At 41.1% G+C, this 17,909-nt stretch overlaps 2 protein-coding genes across 5 annotated transcripts; both read left to right on the top strand.

The window, feature by feature from the left end:
• The first annotated feature begins 265 nt into the window (after positions 1–265).
• LOC104444719 (chromatin-remodeling ATPase INO80) lies at positions 266–13,702 on the top strand. 4 transcript variants are annotated; one of them, XM_010058478.3, is made up of 24 exons: positions 266–558; positions 795–882; positions 967–976; positions 1,069–1,444; positions 1,554–1,974; positions 2,112–2,312; positions 2,428–2,538; positions 3,461–3,891; positions 3,998–4,106; positions 4,187–4,267; positions 4,351–4,523; positions 5,366–5,491; positions 5,984–6,145; positions 6,234–6,291; positions 6,924–7,154; positions 7,270–7,416; positions 9,063–9,623; positions 9,711–9,971; positions 10,083–10,190; positions 11,449–11,543; positions 11,672–11,828; positions 12,108–12,305; positions 12,457–12,612; positions 13,108–13,702. In XM_010058478.3, exons 2-24 carry the CDS (start codon positions 829–831, stop codon positions 13,375–13,377), a joined length of 4,497 nt encoding a protein of 1,498 aa, XP_010056780.2. In that variant the 5' UTR covers positions 266–558; positions 795–828; the 3' UTR covers positions 13,378–13,702. The 4 variants fall into 4 exon arrangements, with proteins under 4 accessions (XP_010056780.2, XP_010056757.2, XP_010056761.2 ...); XM_010058455.3 differs by lacking the exon at positions 967–976; XM_010058459.3 differs by lacking the exon at positions 967–976 and having other exon boundaries at positions 1,075–1,444.
• Positions 13,703–14,450: 748 nt separating this feature from the next.
• Positions 14,451–17,872, top strand: LOC104444743 (glycerol-3-phosphate dehydrogenase [NAD(+)] GPDHC1, cytosolic). Its single transcript, XM_010058487.3, has 5 exons — positions 14,451–16,031; positions 16,437–16,658; positions 16,781–17,028; positions 17,204–17,343; positions 17,519–17,872. The coding sequence occupies exons 1-5, from the start codon at positions 15,371–15,373 to the stop codon at positions 17,640–17,642; spliced, it is 1,395 nt and encodes a 464-aa protein (XP_010056789.2). The 5' UTR covers positions 14,451–15,370; the 3' UTR covers positions 17,643–17,872.
• Positions 17,873–17,909: the final 37 nt, after the last annotated feature.

Raw genomic sequence — 17,909 nt, forward strand, 5'->3', positions numbered from 1 at the left:
CTCGTTAATTATCGTGTGTCATCAAAGTCAACTGTCTGGCACTAAAATTTAATGAAAATTAATTGATGATAAATTTATCATAGATATATTATTTTATATTTTTGGTGATTAAAATGTTAGTTTAACTTGAAATTTTTTGCGGTATTAATCCTTAATCAAAGATAGGGATGGAAATAGGATCGCCTTGAAAAAATACGAGATTTTCGAAATTAAGCCCCCCCCCGTCTCCTCTAAAATCCCGGGGCGCATGTTAACACCATCACCCATCCGGCGCATTTTAGCGCGCGCCCCCTCCTCCCCGCAACGCTTCCGACACACCGCCTCTGTCTATGGCTCTCCTCGCTCCGTCCCGCCCCTCTCCCGTCCCTCCCTCGCTTCTCCTCTGGACTCGCTAGGGTTTCTTCCGCCCACCCCTCTCTCTCTCTCAAGCGCCATCGAAGGACGGATTCTGCATGCGACCGGCGGAGGCTCGGCCCTCGCTCGGCGGCGCGTCGAGTCATGGACCCCAGGCGGCACTCCAAGGACTCGCTCTCCTATTCCAGCCTCTTCAACCTCGAGGTCGGTCCGCCCTCCCCCCAGCCCCCGCGTTCGATTCCCGTTTTTCTGCGCTCCGTTCCGTTCGATTCTAGTTTTACTTCCGTCGCGGCGGTCGGCGCGTGCGGCTCTCGTTAGGCGAGTCGGATTGATCTAAATTCGATCTCGCTTTTAGGTTTCGCGTGAGTTTCTTTCGGCTGCGGTTTTTCGCTCGGGGAGGGAGCTGATTCGGTGCGTTTTGATTGTCTGTGTGTGTGCAGCCGCTGATGAGCTACAAGCTGCCGCAGCGGGACGATGATTTTGACTACTACGGGAGCAGTAGCCAGGACGAGAGCAGAGGTAGCCAAGGTGATTTAACTCTCTTGTTTCGGCTTCTCGGGTTAGCCTTCAGTGGCCTTGGGAGTTCATGCCTTAACGAAGTGTGTTCTGCAGTCCGGGTGCAGTGAGTCTTTCTTTTTCAGGGTAGAATGGTTTGGCGGGGACATAGTTTGAGGTATTGAACAGTTGCTTACTCCCCGAAACGGTTTTTTCTAGGAGCAGCGTTGCGACCGAGTAATGGTACGATGTCTAATAAGAAGAAGAAGCGGTCTTTTAATAGCGATAATGAAGATGGGGATGGGTATTACGGAGCGAAGATTACGGAGGATCGTTACCGAGCTATGCTGGGGGAGCACATTCAGAAGTACAGGAGGAGACCGAAGGATCATTCGTCGTTCGCTCAACTAGCAACGGTGGGCATTCCACTCCCAAGGGGTAATAATTCTGGGCCAAAAACTCACAAACTGGCGAATGAGCGGCGTGGAGGCTTGTATGACGTGGAAGCTGAACCTGAATGGGCCAACGGCATCAATCTTCATAAGGATAGGAACAACCAGAATACCGATGTAGCACCCGTTAACAGTTTGGAAAGGTCTGGTTTATATATATGTATATATTTGTTTTAGCTGCCTTTATACTTGTCTGAGATACAATGCAAATAATTAGAGATGCTTACTTTTAATTCTCGTGCCTCTTGGCAGGGTGGTATATGAACCTTCGTTTTTGGACATTGCTGATGGCATAACATATAAGATTCCCCCAACTTATGATACATTGGCGGCTTCACTGAATTTACCAAGTTTCTCAGATGTCACGGTAGAGGAATTTCACTTGAAAGGTAGCTTGGATTTGGGTTCCTTGGCAAAACTGATGGCCAGTGAGAAAAGGCTCGGGCCTAGAAATAGAGCTGGAATGGGAGAGCTTAGACCCCAATATGAGTCACTTCATGCTAGATTGAAGGCATCTAATGCTGCTCAACAGTTCAGTCTTAAGGTATCAGATGTTGGGTTGTCCTCAATTCCTGAAGGAGCAGCTGGGAACATAAAGAGGTCTATTTTGTCCGAGGGTGGTGTTTTGCAGGTTTATTATGTGAAGGTTTTGGAAAAAGGAGATGCATATGAGGTATGCATAAGACACATGTGGTTTCTGCGAACAAACTAGTGATTTTTTATGAGCTTACATGTTATCATAGACAGGAGAGATGTGCAGGACTTTGATTTTTTTCCATTTTGCTGAATAATTAAGTTATCCTTCTACAGATCATCGAACGAAGTCTACCCAAAAAGGCAAAAGTGATCAAAGATCCTTCTTTGATTGAGAAGGAAGAAATGGAAAAGATTGGAAAAGTTTGGGTGAACATTGTCAGGAGAGACATACCAAAACATCATCGGATTTTCACGGCCTTTCATAGGAAGCAACTAAATGAAGCCAAGAGGTTCTCAGAAAACTGTCAGAGAGAGGCATGAAACGTTTTTTTATCAAATAATCTTCTTCTCATCTACCAGGGAAAATTTAAGCACGCACTCACATCTGATGCTTTATTATTTTCCGATTAATTGAACTTTCTTTTAACAGGTCAAAATGAAGGTGAGTAGATCACTTAAGTTGATGAGGGGTGCTGCCATTCGTACAAGGAAATTGGCTAGAGACATGTTGCTGTTCTGGAAGCGAGTAGATAAGGAGATGGTATGGCACATACTCTTTCCGGTAGTTTGTTGAATTAGAGTACAATTGACTGGTTCTTTCATGATATTAGTCTAATAATTATTTAATCTCTTAAGTGTAAAATCCCACTAACACATGATTTTTTTTTTTTTTAAAACCATTAGCTCCCTATGTAAATCATCTTTCTTCATTTTAGAGGTCATTTTGTTTTTTCGACCTCTTTAATCTGCTGTACTCCTCTTCCAATTGGAAGCCAAAACCACCAATTACCCAAAGATGAATGGCAAGGAGGAAAATGAAAGGGAAAGAAGAGAGAACCAAAAGCAGGGGAACAGTAAACCAAATACTAATCATTACAGATTGGCTTATGATTGTTGCACCTCTACCTTCTAAGATAAAGTTTTATTTGCATGTATGGGATGCCAAAATTTTAATTTTACCATTGTATTAACAAATGCTTTGATGAATGTTATTTTAAGTTATTAGTAGCTTCCTTGTAATTCTTTTTCTCTGAATTCTTAGTGAATCGATTGAGCCGAAAGTTCATTAGCTGCTTGCTTTTAAAATATGCTGTTGTAGTTTGAACGCTGCCCAAAGTTAAATTTGGCAAGATATTGGAGAGATCCGATTTTATTTCAGTCCAGCTTAAAGCAGCTTCTTTGCTTATAACTATAAGAAGACTAGCTTTTGATGTTATGTTAATCATTGTCCATGTTTACCTTTTCTGATGGCCTACAGTTTCTTTCCTTACTAGCTATTAATGTTAATTTGTTGTCATGAAGCAGTTGTGGGTTTGCGGATGAGCTTGTTCAGGAATTAGGTTCTTTTGTATATTCTTGATTTTGCTGGTTCATTTCATGAGACAGTCTCTCTGAAGATGACAATTATGATGTGGTTGTTTGTTTTGGATGCATGTTGCGCTTACAGTTTACCTGCTTTACAGGCAGAAGTTAGGAAAAGGGAAGAGAGAGAAGCTGCTGAAGCCTTGAAGCGTGAGCAGGAGCTTCGAGAAGCAAAGAGACAGCAACAAAGACTTAATTTCCTTATACAGCAGACCGAACTGTACAGTCACTTCATGCAGAATAAGCCGAATTCACAGCAGCCTGAAGCTTTTCCTGTGGGCGACACAAAGGTAAATGATCAAGAGACACTACTCAGTTCTTTGGATATGGAGCCTGGTCAGGATGAAGATCCTGAAGAAGCTGAATTGAGAAAGGAGGCTCTGAAAGCTGCTCAAGATGCTGTCTCTAAACAGAAAAGACTAACTGATGCATTTGACACTGAATGCTTGAGATTGCGCCACCCCTCTGAGACTGAGGTGACTATGCCAGATACCTTAGTAACAGGATCGAGTAATATAGATCTACAGACACCGTAAGTTTTTTTGTTCATCCCATTCAGAAAGTTAATGAGTAGTGGTACGATTTACATGTTTCTTGTGCATAGATACTAAGCCATTTGGATGCTTTGGTGTCTGCAGCTCTACCATGCCTGCTATGTCAACTGTTCGGACCCCAGAGTTATTTAGAGGCAGCCTTAAAGAATATCAGTTAAAGGGCCTTCAGTGGCTAGTCAATTGTTATGAGCAGGTCATTAGATAATTTCTTGTGAACATTATATCATGCTTTACATTAATTTCAGGTCATTTATCAAGTTAGAATATTTTTAGGGTCTTAATGGCATACTTGCTGATGAGATGGGTCTTGGGAAGACTATTCAAGCGATGGCATTCTTGGCTCATCTTGCTGAGGTAACAAATATTTTGACTATTGTGTGGCCTTTGTTATCCTCTCCTTTGATATGTAGTCAAATGAAATGGTGAATTTCCTACAGGAGAAGAATATATGGGGTCCATTTCTTGTTGTTGCACCTGCCTCTGTTTTGAATAATTGGGCAGATGAAATTAGCCGTTTCTGTCCTGATTTGAAAACTCTACCTTATTGGGGTGGGCTTCAAGAACGGACGGTACTCAGGAAAAATATCAACCCAAAGCGCCTTTATCGGAGGTAAATGCCTTTTCTTATGCCTTCCAATTACCCCCTTTTAAACCAGTCGAAGGTTTAAAAACATAGTTTGACGGCTTTATGTCAGATATGTTTGTTCCTCGTGCAATTACTCTCATCTAAGATAATGTCCAGTTTATGAAGGATATGAATAATTGTTGTAGAAAGTGTCCTCAAGACATGAGTTCATAATGGCCAACCTTTGAGACGATGTATCTGTCTTGTCTTTTACGTCCTGTTTTGCATATGTGATTGTTTAGTTCTTCTGTATAAAGGTGCAGGAAGCCAATAGAAGATTAATGGGTTCTCGCTTTAGGTTTAGGCAACTGTGCAATATATGGAACACTTAAACTACTTTTAAATTCCATATAACGAGGAGTGTTAGAATAGTTAACAAAAAAGTTTGTTGTTTCTGGTGAAGGTAGATTACAACCATATCTGGTCGTGATAAACCTTGTAAGCAAACGGTGTGAGATAACATTTAATACCCCCTCTCACATGCATATTAGTACAAAGAAAGCACATGGAACTGAGAAATGAGAGAACCACATTTGAAATTAACTTAAATGGCGCATGACGATTGAAACTAGGCTTTGGTATCATTAAAGATTATGGGACTTAAAAGTTCACGCCATTAGGTAGAGAGGGACTACATATGCAAGGCCATGATACAACACCCTATAACAAGTGATGCGGGATGACCTTAATTGGGAGAATGACTTATGCCAGCAGAGAGCTAGGAGAAAAATTAACATACCTGGAAGCTATGGTCTCTCATACTCTGTAAATTGAGTTCCATGAAATGGAGTTTTTTTAGTAGTTCTGATTCACTTTTTTGATGCCAGGGATGCTGGATTTCACATTCTCATCACCAGCTACCAACTGCTAGTCTCTGATGAAAAGTATTTTCGGCGTGTGAAGTGGCAATATATGGTATTGGATGAGGCACAGGCAATAAAAAGTTCCAGCAGGTTTGAGTTTGATTAAGATTAATTGTTTTTCCTTCACTCATTGTGCGTTCATTCAAGGGCCAGAGTTCCCCCTCCTCCTCTCTCTCTCCCCCAACCCCCCAAAAAAAAAAAAAATTATTGAAACATACATATGTTCACACCTACACATACATACATAGATGTTGATGTGCTTACGTGCTGTTTCCATGTGCGTCTCAGACTTTCCCGTTAGACTACATGCTAAAATGCACATATAGAAGTACAGACAGATGCAGTAATTTTCCAGCACATTGCAGAAGCTTGAGAATTGTCTTTGTTAGTCAAATATACAAAGCAGCAACATCTCCAAATACAGTAACTTTTATAATTTCTTCATGGGATGTAAACAATTTGAGTTCTACACTTTCCTGAAAATGGGTTTCGCATCTTTAGAAATGGACCTTAAGCATGTTGTCGCTTGTTTATTCTTTGTTTTCTCGTATAATTGTTGTCTTCTTGGATATTTTGTTGCAGTATAAGGTGGAGGACACTTCTCAGTTTTAATTGTCGGAATCGCTTGCTTCTTACTGGCACTCCAATCCAGAACAATATGGCTGAGTTGTGGGCTCTTCTGCATTTTATCATGCCTACCTTGTTTGACAGTCATGAACAATTTAATGAGTGGTTCTCTAAAGGGTAATCATTCTCCTGAAGATTGCCTTTACTATAGGAATATGTACTTGTAGTCTCATAGTAGGTTAATCCGGCTCTTGTGTTTTCTCAGAATTGAGAACCATGCAGAGCACGGTGGAACTCTTAATGAACACCAGCTCAACAGATTGGTAAGCACGTTTGGTCCATAGTTTACTTCGATTGTGAATTGAATTGAAATTTCTTGTTTGGCTGTCGATTCGGCTGTAACTGCGTGGGTTGCATGGTTAGTTCTGCGGAATTAAACCCCCCAAAAAAAAAAAAAAAATGTCTAATGCACTGTCAACTTTGAGCTTGAAGTGTGAAATTTGCATGACCTCCAGAACTAAGTCAATTGGAGCTAAATTTATTGCTGTTATTATTTATGGCATGGGAATCTTCCTATGATTCTTCAGTTATTTGTTTAGTTGGGCCAGTGACATCTTTATATTCTCTTCTTCCATCCTGCATGATGTGAGCGCCTTTTATATGGGTCTCATATCAGGGCAACTTTTTCTTTTCACTTGCCATGCATATCTATCATATGTATTCTTTATGAGGGCCTGATTACCATTTTAGCACAATCATCAAAGTTCAGCAGAGGAAGTTTTACATGCTTACTTTATTTTGGGACTGTGTTGAAGTTTTCAGACTGGGAACAGAGAAATTGTAATTGCATTCTTTGTGACTGCTCTATCTAGTACCATTTGCAAAGGTGGCTTGAGTTAGGGAGTTCACACTTCTTTGCTTTTCTGACTTGTGATATAATTGCTTGAGTGGTCAGCATGCAATTTTAAAGCCATTCATGTTGAGGAGAGTTAAAAAGGATGTCATCCAAGAGCTGACGAGAAAAACAGAGATTACTGTACATTGCAAGTTGAGTAAGCGGCAACAAGCTTTTTACCAAGCTATTAAGAACAAGATATCTCTCACTGAATTGTTCGACGGAAGTCGTGGACATCTCAATGAGAAGAAAATCTTGAATTTGATGAATATTGTCATCCAGCTGAGAAAGGTACTTTTTTCTTCATATGCCTATTTTCTCTTGTTGCTACACCATCTGCTGATATGACAAGGAGTGTTATCTACTTTTAGTAGCTGGTTGATGCTGATGAACCTTGTCATTGTAGGTCTGCAACCATCCAGAATTGTTTGAAAGGAATGAAGGAAGCACTTATTTCCATTTTGGAGAAATTCCGAATGCTCTTTTGCCTCCTCCTTTTGGTGAATTGGAGGATGTACACTACTCAGGAGGCCAAAATCCAATAACATACCAGGTACTCTTCCAAAGCTGTGTGCTCTCATAGATTAAGATGCCACAGAAACATAAGTGAGTGAACTAAAAGTATGGTCAGAGCCCAATCTTATTTACAGACTGATATTCAGTCTGGCTCTACGTTTTACCTAAAAAAATCTCATCCTATGGGAGAAAACATTTATTTGCAGCTTTGGAGTTCCTCCTAAAAAAACCTAGAGATTTATCTATTTAGTATGTATTTCAGAAGAGTTTCGCCTTTTTCTCGTGGATCTTCTTAATGTCTTTTCACAGAATTGTTTGAATTGGACTGCTGGCAGGGCTAACTGCCTTAGTGTACATTGTCCTTTCATTAATTTCTTATGTGCTGGAATTATCTTATCATGAGAAGATGGTGCTAGCTGTCTTTATACTAAGTTAAGTGATGTCGGTTGCTTCAAACTTGAGGAGCATGGCCAATTCATCTAAAAACATAAGTTTAAGATGGGGTTGTGGATTATTTTTTAAGTGCTCTAAAACTCCCTCTCTTGCAAGCTTGAATTTGGAATAAGACTAAATTGGAGATTAATTATAAATGGGAGGGAAACTGAGTAGCTTGATGAGATTTGAATAAAGGACTGCTGTCACTGAGAACATGTTGGACAGAAACTTTCCCCAAAAGTTTAAGCTATTTAAAGTAGGCCAGGAATGTGTATATAACATATCTGTCAACCCTAACCCTCACGTGTAAGTCAGTCCTTACATGTGAAACACAGGGCAGGGACTTAATCACATCAGATAGACAAGTAAGACTGGAAAATAGGTAGAATAGAATGATGAATGAAGATGAATGGGAGTATGAGTATTTGTGCTATTTATGTTTTTACACCATGTGAAAAGGACTGTATCCATCCAACTCATATAGAAGCTTTAATTTATTAGATGAAAGCATGGTTTAATAATTGTATTCTCTTATGTCTGTATGATTGATTTATAGAACATAGTGCTATGTGCCTCCAGCTCATGCCCATGGGGCCGTATGAGCTTACACTAGGAGAAAGAGGACATCTACACAGTAGATTAATGGTTATTGTTTAGAATTTTCCATAATGAATTTTTACTCTGAAAGAGAAGAGTAGTTTGTGACTGTGCACATGATTGTAATGTTGACAGTGCACAGTTTGTTGTGCTGAAGCCGTTTGATTTAATTAGTGAAGCAAATTGATGTAATAAAAACACTTTCTGGAAAACTTAAAGATCTTCTCCTAGCACCCTTGTGATGATCAATGGCTAATTGATAGCTAAGCAATAAGGGTGCTTGTTTGAGTGCACAGTTCTTCCATACAAAGTTAAAGTAGACATTTTGTGTGAGCTTCTTTGCAACTTGCTTTAGTGTCACAATGAAATTTCTGGGAAAAACCTTTATTCGAGTAAACTGACTTGCTTGTTTAGCTGGATGCTACCTGCCCAGGATAAGTGTACAGTGCATGTATTCCACATAAATATATGGAGTAGAATGTTGGATTCTTTATCAAGGCCGTTAATAATGTCTACTTAATGGACATATAATAATGTGCACCCATGCGTATTCACTATAGAGAGAGGCGACATTTATCAGTGCCTTCCACTGTTTGTATAATCCTCTTCATTTTTAGCTTGGAAACCTAAGTTCCTTCTGTTTTCTTGCAGATGCCAAAACTGGTAAATGAGGAAAGTCTACAACACCCAGGAATGCTTGATGCATCTGTTAGGCATGGTTTATGCAGAGAGTCCTACCAAAAACTTTTTAATATATTCTCCCCCTCTAATGTGCATCAATCTACATTTTCAGAGGAAAATAGCTCAAAGGGGCCATTTGTTAAAAGTGGCACTTTTGGTTTTACTCATTTAATGGATCTGTCCCCGGCTGAGGTTGCATTTGTCGCTACTGGTACTTGTATGGAAAAACTGTTGTTTTCCATGGGAGAATGGAATGGTCAGCTATTGGATCAAATGGTGGACTTTGTAATTGAAACCACTGATGATGACATGAGATGCAATCACCTTGACAGAGGAAAAGTGAAAGCTGTTACAAGAATGCTGCTAATGCCATCAAGATCTGAAGCAAGCTTGCTTACAAGGAAATATGCTACTGGTCCTTCTGACGCTCCATTTGAGGCTTTAGTTTACTCTGATCAGGATAGGTTTCTATCCAACATTAGGCTACTGCATTCAACACACGCATTTATTCCCCGAGCTAGAGCTCCTCCGGTATCTCTTTATCTATCAGTTCCCGTTATTTGATCTTTTAATCTCATTTTTTGGCATTCATATTTTACTGTCTTCTTTCCACAATAGATTGGTGTCCATTGTTCGAATAGAAACTTCACATACAAAACAATTGAAGAATTACATCATCCTAGGATGAAGAGATTGTTCTTGGGATTTGCCCGCACATCAGAGTACAATGGACCAAGAAAGCCACATTGCCCACCTCATCCTTTAATTGAAGAGATTGATGCTGAGCTACCTATCTCACAGCCAGCTCTTCAGCTTACATACAGAATATTTGGTTCTTGTCCTCCCATGCAGAGCTTTGACCCCTCGAAGTTGCTTACCGTAAGCTATCTATGTATTGGATGCACCAATCTGTTGGCATTGATATATTTAGAAATTTTTGTAGGAACAGATAATCTGATTGCTTGGCTGTTCATTTGAAATTGGATACAGGATTCTGGTAAGCTCCAAACATTGGATGTATTGCTGAAGCGCTTGCGTGCAGAAAATCATCGCATCCTTCTGTTTGCTCAGATGACAAAGATGCTCAATATTCTTGAGGTAATGTTTACATTCGATCTCTTCTGTTCCTTGTTCAGTCAGGATCCTATCATGTTCCTCAAGTCATCAACCTCTTTATTGCAGTTTGTTATACGCAGTATAATTATGGTAAATTGTGAAAGCATTTGATCATCCTTTTGGGCGTGTACATGGTTCACCTAATGGGTCACCTTTCTGAAGTATCTTTACTTGCTGATAAATTACTGAAGCCAAAGTTGTGAAATTGTATGATGATCATATTCCTGGATCTGGATTTAGGGGGGAAACTGCAATCCTTGTAGATATCTGGTACCATTAAGTAAAGAGGCATAGAACTGACCATTTTTTTGTAGTTCATAGTGTTCGCTTCATTTTTTTCTTTTGGGCCATATTAGAGTGCCTTTTCATATTTGTTTTTCTTCCCCTCTTTGTTGCTGGATAAGTCCTTGCATGTGATTCCCAGTGTCAAGTCTCACATGTCGGTGAATCATTAAGTGTAGAAAGAACAAATGGCAAAGCAATTGATGTTGCCTACGGGGTGCAAGTTCCTGACCTATCACTTTGTCTTTCCTTAAATGTGATCGAGATCCCCTAGTTATCCTCTATCCATCACAAATCCCACTGCCTTTCCTCTCAAGTGGCCATGACAACACCCCCTCCCTCCCTCTCTCTCTCTCTCTCTCTCTCTCTCTCTCTCTCTCTCAAAAACATCTTTGGCCAGCATTAGTCCTTTGGCACCAGGAGATGCAAGTTGGTAGTGGACTACAAGTGCACCGCGCAGATTCAACAGTTGCATTCCCGAGCAAGATATGTTCAGCCTATTGATCTCATGAATATTGGTTTCAAGTTTCTCACTGGTTTGCAAAAGTTCTTCAAATTCATGGACTCAAATTGCAGATTTTTCAATGGTGGTTGATACTTTTAATGAGTAATGGTAATCCTTATGTGTGTTAGTAAGTTGAGTTTCACTTTTTGGTTGACTCCATAAACATGCTCATGAGTCATGGATCTGTGAAGTTGTCCCTCTATGTGCTTATTGCTATCAATACTCTGTTCAGTCAGGCTAGCTGGGCAGGTCCAACTTGTCATTGATTCATTTTCATCACGATTCTTCTTTTATCTATGCTTAATCAGGTGGTTAAGTGCATGATAGCGTCAATGTTCTCTTATCACGGGGAGAAATGGATTGATGTTCATATAACAATATTTATCACTAGTGGATACTTCTATTGATCAAATTTGTTCCAAGCTGGTTATCTGACATACTACATCTTTACAGGACTATATGAATTACAGAAAATATAGGTACCTAAGGTTGGATGGATCCTCCACCATTATGGATCGACGAGATATGGTCAGAGACTTTCAACATCGGTAGGGCCTTTAGAATGATGTTCTGACTCACTTTGTCTGCAATACAAATGATGTTTTGTGGGTGATTCCTTGCTCTTTGGAAAATTAAGTAGTACAACTATTGTTAAATTGTTTTATTTCTCTTGCAGGAATGATATTTTTGTATTCCTACTGAGTACCAGAGCTGGTGGACTGGGAATTAACTTAACAGCAGCTGACACGGTCATATTTTATGAAAGTGATTGGAATCCAACACTGGATTTGCAGGCGATGGATCGCGCTCACAGATTGGGTCAAACAAAGGATGTTAGTCGGAAAACTCTCTTGGCCTCTCTTTAATTCCAAATCCTCATTTTTTCATTTTAGTTTTCTGTCTTAGGAGTACATCTTTGCCACCACCCCTTCCGGAATGAACCCTTCTTACATAGCATTTAAGTAACCTTGGATAGCACGCAAACAGTCAAGAACCATCTGTGCTTGCTGAAGTTGGTGTCCATTTGGCCTCTATAAAAACGTTTTATAATATGCCTGTTGATTTTGGATTGCATCTTCGAATGAAAATTCAGTTGTCTTTCTGTGTTGTAGGTTACTGTTTATCGGTTAATCTGTAAAGAGACAGTTGAGGAGAAAATTCTTCAAAGAGCTAGTCAGAAAAATACTGTTCAGCAGCTTGTCATGACAGGGGGTCATGTCCAGGGCGATCTGTTGGCTCCTGAGGATGTTGTCTCGTTACTTTTGGATGATGCTCAATTGGAGCAAAAACTAAGAGAGATCCCACCACAGGTTGGAATAGAATGTCTATCATTATTGTCTTTTTTTGGACTTTAGCTGATGCAGTTTTGCCTGTTCTCTGTGTTTAAAAGATGGAGAAAGCACAATATAAATGAAGCTTGAGTTTTGCAAAGGGTGATATATTATTTTATCCCATTGCCAGGTTAAGGATAGACAAAGAAAGAAGCAGTCAACGAAGGGCATCCGCTTAGATGCTGAAGGGGATGCGTCTTTGGAAGACTTAACAAACATTGCTGCTGAGGGTGCTGGAAATGAGCCCACTCCTGACGCAGACAAAACAAAGTCCAGTAGCAAAAAGGTATCCTCACACGTGTCATCATTTTATTTTAAGAAATCGTGATTTTCTCTGTGGAACTATCTAAAAGAGAGAGGTATGAGGATGTGAAGTGTATATTTGCTAATGGTGATGTGATATCTGCTGGCATCAACAGATCACCTTGTTCTGAATGTCGTATTTCTTTATTTGTTGCACGCTCCACGTGTGTGCCCCCACTTTTTCATGCACATTTATCGTGAAGTAGGGGTGGGTGAGTTGGAAGGGATATCGTGCCAGTGCAAGCTTTTATATTATATGCCTCCTTAGCATAAAAGGTGGTTCTTGTGTATTATTGCATGTAGTTTACCCATCGCATTTATTGTCAATGTACATACTAACTGGATTGCTGCTGTCACACTTTTTTTGCTGTCTTTTTGCCTTATTGTGCTGTGAACTTTTTTGACTGTCCATGAGGGTGGCATCAGTAGCGTGCTCTGCCTTTCCCTTGTTTTTTGACTTGCTCTACTGGTAATGCAGAGGAAAGCCACTGCTGACAAGCAAAGCTCGTTGAAGTCAAGAAACCCGCCTAGGATGAGCGAACATAGCTCATCACCCACAGAGTATCCTTTTGACGACAGCTTACCATATAATGACCAGCAATCACAGAAACCGAAGAGACTAAAGAGGCCTAAGAAGAGCGTGAATGAGAATCTCGAGCCTGCATTTACTCCTGCACCCAACATACCTCCAGAGCAGAACCAATTTCAGCCTATTCATGAATTTGGTTCCAGTGATCCCAGTACTTGAACATGGACAACTTGCGACGTGATCATAGAAAGGAATTGCAAAGTGTAATTGTATCCGCTCCCACTGGCTGACCTTCTACATCGCGAAAGGCATCGAGCGCCGCTTTTTGACCCCTTCACGGCCTGTGGGGAGTGTGATGAGAATCGAGGAAAGGCGAAGTCTGACCTGTATGATTTTTTTGTATAGTTTTCGGCCAAATTATTGTAGGTCTACTGTCTATTGATAGCTTGTATAGGGCCCGAGTTTATCGAGTCTTTCTCCCATAATGCAGAGAGACATTTGTACAGGTCAAATCCCATTTATAATGGAAAGTCCTGTTCGGAAGTCTCTGGTCCCCTCTCTCCCTCCCTCTCTCTCTCTCTCTCTATAACAAAAGCAGGCTTCAAGTCTTGCAGCCTACTCTTTCACAAAAAGAAAGTCTTTCGTCGGTCTCATTTTGTTCCTTGATAGCCTTGCCCTCGGACGCTGCTAGATTGAGGAAACCTAACGTGCTGAGTCCACCGAATTCACTAGTTGCTAGAAAAACTAGTCGAAATTACTTGTGAGAGAAATGCTAAAGTGTATTAAAGACAATAAAATCGAAATTCTATACTGTATTGCATGACATGCAGATATTGGAAATATCACTTGGTACATCCAGCCTACGTTAGTCAACTCTACGTCGGTCGGTCGTTGAAAATGACCTGCGCAATTAAAGGCATATCTGCCCATTTTTCCGATCGATCTTTAATAGATTTAGCGGCGCCACTTTATTTCTCTCTTTTGCCCGAACTTCACCTTGCCAGAAAAACCGTGAACGCATTGGGGGTTGACGGGCTTGAGTAATGAAGCTCGGCCCGAGAGAGAGAGAGAGAGAGAGAGAGGCAGGCCAACAAACGAAGAAAACAGGGCACGATGCATATGGCAAAGGACACTAGCCACGAGGACACGGGGACTGAGACTGGGACCCCATGTGTTCTCGTATTAATGACTGTTTCGGGAAGTTGGCAGCTTTCAAAATATTTATTGCCCAACTAATCCCTCCGTCTCATTCAATGCCTCCCCCCTCCTCTCTCTCTCTCTCTCTCTCTCTCTCTGTGCATGACTCCAGCTCACCAGTTTCTCGTTTCAGCTTCTTGAGCTAACATGCAACTCCTCTTGGGCTCGCCATGACTCGCTCAAATACGCAGTCGCAGTCGCAGCAGCGGTCTTAACATGCACCCGAGCTTTAGTTGGTTCTTGCCGCCTGCGATGGAGTCTTTGAATAGCAGAAGAAATAGTCAAGTTAATTAGTGGGAATGTCATTAGGATCACAAGTACACGACCCTTTTTGGACGGCCCGACTTTGGAGTTACCGACACGGAAAGGTCGGTTCTTTACCCTTCCCAGCGATACTCTAGTGGCATTTTGGGAATTTTTTTTTATCGAGCTTTGTAGTTGGATAGTAGATGAACGAACTTAAAGAAGACGGAGATAACGAAGGCGTGCGGCAGTTCGCTTCATCCGCCTTGTGACGATGGACTCGATCTCGTGGACTTAAAAAAGTATTATGTGGAATTGTTCTTGCTATAAGTAAATGCCTCGAATTCGAGTAGCGGAAAAGAAAAAGAGAGAGAGAAACTCCGGTTTGGTTGGTCGGAAAATCTGAGTGGATACGCAGAGTTAGTTTGAGTTTTGGTGAAATATATCCAACCAACAAGATTTCATTCTTCTGATGAACGTCGAAACTCGGAAAATATCCAACCACAAGGTGTCAACTGGGGTTTTGATCATTCGCTTGGTGAAAAGATTGTTGTCCAGGGAAGCAGCTGCATAAAATCAGGTGGGTTTCTCAGGGTCTGATTGTTGTGGAGTTAATGCAACCATCAAAACGTTAGTAAGAACTGGTGAGACAAACAAACATTCCCCCGGGCCACGCCTCTTTGATATCCTGAGGGTCTCAGAAATTAAAGTGGTGCTGGTATTGTTGATCTGTTGATTCTGGAGTTGTATTGTATTAGCTCTTGGGAAAGAAATGGTGGGTAGTGTTGAGAGGGTTGCTCATAATGGATACTCAAATGGGTCCATTCACAATAATGGGAATGGTTTGGAGGAAAACCTCGACGAGCTCAGGCGTTGTCTCCTCAAGGCCGATGGCGATCCGTTGAGAATTGTCGGTGTGGGGGCCGGTGCCTGGGGCAGTGTTTTTGCAGCTCTGCTTCAAGATAGCTATGGCCAATTTCGTGACAAAGTTCAAATCAGGATATGGCGAAGGCCTGGTCGAGCCGTCGATAGAGCCACAGCTGAACATCTTTTCGAAGTCATAAATTCAAGGGAGGATGTCTTGAGGAGGTTGATACGACGCTGTGCGTATCTGAAGTACGTTGAGGCTAGACTTGGCGATCGTACTCTATTAGCTGATGAGATTCTGAAAGATGGTTTCTGCTTAAACATGATCGATACGCCTCTCTGTCCCTTGAAGGTGGTCACCAACTTGCAGGAGGCCATCTGGGACGCTGACATTGTGGTGAACGGGTTGCCTTCCACGGAGACAAGTGAGGTATTTGAAGAGATCAATCGTTATTGGAAGGAGAGGATCACCATGCCCATCATTATCTCTCTGGCGAAGGGCATAGAAGCTGCATTAGATCCTGAACCTCATATTATAACTCCCACTCAGATGATTAACCGCACAAGTAAGAGTTACCTCTCTGGAGTTCTAGTAATTATCTGTTAGTCCTCTCTTTCTCTAGAGTGTGCTGTCCAGGGGTTTTGCTCTCTTGCTGATTTGTGTGTGGAAATCTGTTTGCCATATTTAATTTTACTTTTGGTCCTAGTCTAGCCAACTCTGCTACAGCAAAAATATACAAAGGAAATCATGGAAGAGAATATTTAGAAACTCAGATTCATATTTCTGTCTGTTTAACACATAGATGAGTACTTCCTTCCAACACTGAGCATCATTCACTTGACAATTTGAGTTTTCACTCCATTTATCTGTTGCATTGAAGTTCAATCTTGCTTATTTGCCTCGCTTATACAAATGGGTGGTTGCATCCATCTGCTTCCTAAGCGTTTTATGTTATCCGCATGCTTGGCAGCTGGAGTCCCCATAGAGAACATACTTTATCTAGGTGGACCAAATATCGCTTCTGAGATTTACAATAAGGAATACGCAAATGCTCGAATATGTGGATCTGACAAATGGAGGAAGCCTCTTGCAAAATTTTTAAGGCAACCCCATTTTATAGTGTGGGACAACAGCGATCTTGTCACACATGAGGTCATGGGCGGCCTTAAGAATGTCTATGCCATCGGAGCTGGTAATTTGCCCGTACTTCAGTAATTGTATATAATGCAATCACGTCCACAACATTATCTTATCTTATATATTTGTTTTGAGAGCCTGCGGGCATTTTGTTCCTTCTGTGCTGAAATTTTCCAGGAATGGTTGCTGCTCTTACCAATGAAAGTGCTACAAGCAAATCAGTGTACTTTGCACACTGTACATCGGAGATGATATTCATAACCCATTTGTTGGCGGAAGAACCGGAGAAACTTGCTGGACCTTTGCTGGCTGACACATATGTGACATTGTTGAAAGGTCGTAATGCATGGTACGGGCAGATGTTAGCCAAGGGGCAGCTGAACCTGGACATGGGAGATAATATCAGCGGAAAAGGAATGATTCAGGTTGTCATAGTTGGCGACCTCACGGTCTTAATGCAATTGTCAGCTTACACATAACTGTGACGATTGAGTTCATTTAATAGTTGCTGTAGGTTGTGTATATATTCGCATAATTTCCTTCTGTTAGTATGTTTGATCTTACACTCAACTGTTGCCGACTTTGTTATATTAATTACAGGGTGTCTCAGCTGTCGGAGCCTTCTATGAACTATTGAGCCAGTCGAGCTTAAGCGTGTTGCATCCTGAAGAAAAGAAGCCTGTTGCGCCTGTTGAACTATGCCCGATCCTGAAGACACTATATAAGATTCTGATAGTGAGGTGCTTTCCGCATTGCGATTACTGTCTAGTATATGTTCATATGTTGCAATCAATATCAGCTCATTCTCTTGAACATATGTTAATCCGTTTCATTTTGCAAGCTGACTAATTTCAGCTCCCTCCAATCATTGAATCCCTTCATGAAAATCATTTTTGTGTGGTTGCCATTTGCCAGGGAAGAACCTGCGCGAGCTATCCTGCAAGCACTGAGGGACGAAACCTTGAATGATCCTCGTGAACGAATCGAGATTGCACAGAGCCATGCTTTCTACCGACCTTCACTTCTCGGTCAGCCTTGAGCAGCTTGTTCTTCCAAGAGAGCGATAATAAGAAATCAGCATTTTCTCAGAGGCATTTACTTGTATGCAAGACAGAAACATAATGGATTTATAATGGATATTGAATTAGTACATCTATATTATGATCAACTGGTAGCTCTTACGTTCCAGCTAGAACTGGCTGCACAGCTTTTATGCAGGATTTTGCAAGTCTTTCCAAGCCCTTCTCATATTAAGGTGGCACTTTTATCTCCCTGTTCTTAATGATTAAATCTGCTTAATGGGTCG

Source organism: Eucalyptus grandis, chromosome 1, assembly GCF_016545825.1.
Source record: "Eucalyptus grandis isolate ANBG69807.140 chromosome 1, ASM1654582v1, whole genome shotgun sequence".
Lineage (NCBI taxonomy): Eukaryota > Viridiplantae > Streptophyta > Magnoliopsida > Myrtales > Myrtaceae > Eucalyptus > Eucalyptus grandis.

Coding starts and splice junctions, on each gene's coding strand:
- LOC104444719 (XM_010058455.3), top strand. CDS start 499: ATGGACCCCAGGCGGCACTCCAAGGACTCGCTCTCCTATTCCAGCCTC. Junction 4,268..4,350: donor TCTTGGCTCATCTTGCTGAG/GTAACAAATATT, acceptor AATTTCCTACAG/GAGAAGAATATATGGGGTCC. Junction 4,524..5,365: donor CCAAAGCGCCTTTATCGGAG/GTAAATGCCTTT, acceptor TTTTGATGCCAG/GGATGCTGGATTTCACATTC.
- LOC104444743 (XM_010058487.3), top strand. CDS start 15,371: ATGGTGGGTAGTGTTGAGAGGGTTGCTCATAATGGATACTCAAATGGG. Junction 16,032..16,436: donor TCAGATGATTAACCGCACAA/GTAAGAGTTACC, acceptor CATGCTTGGCAG/CTGGAGTCCCCATAGAGAAC. Junction 17,344..17,518: donor TATAAGATTCTGATAGTGAG/GTGCTTTCCGCA, acceptor GCCATTTGCCAG/GGAAGAACCTGCGCGAGCTA.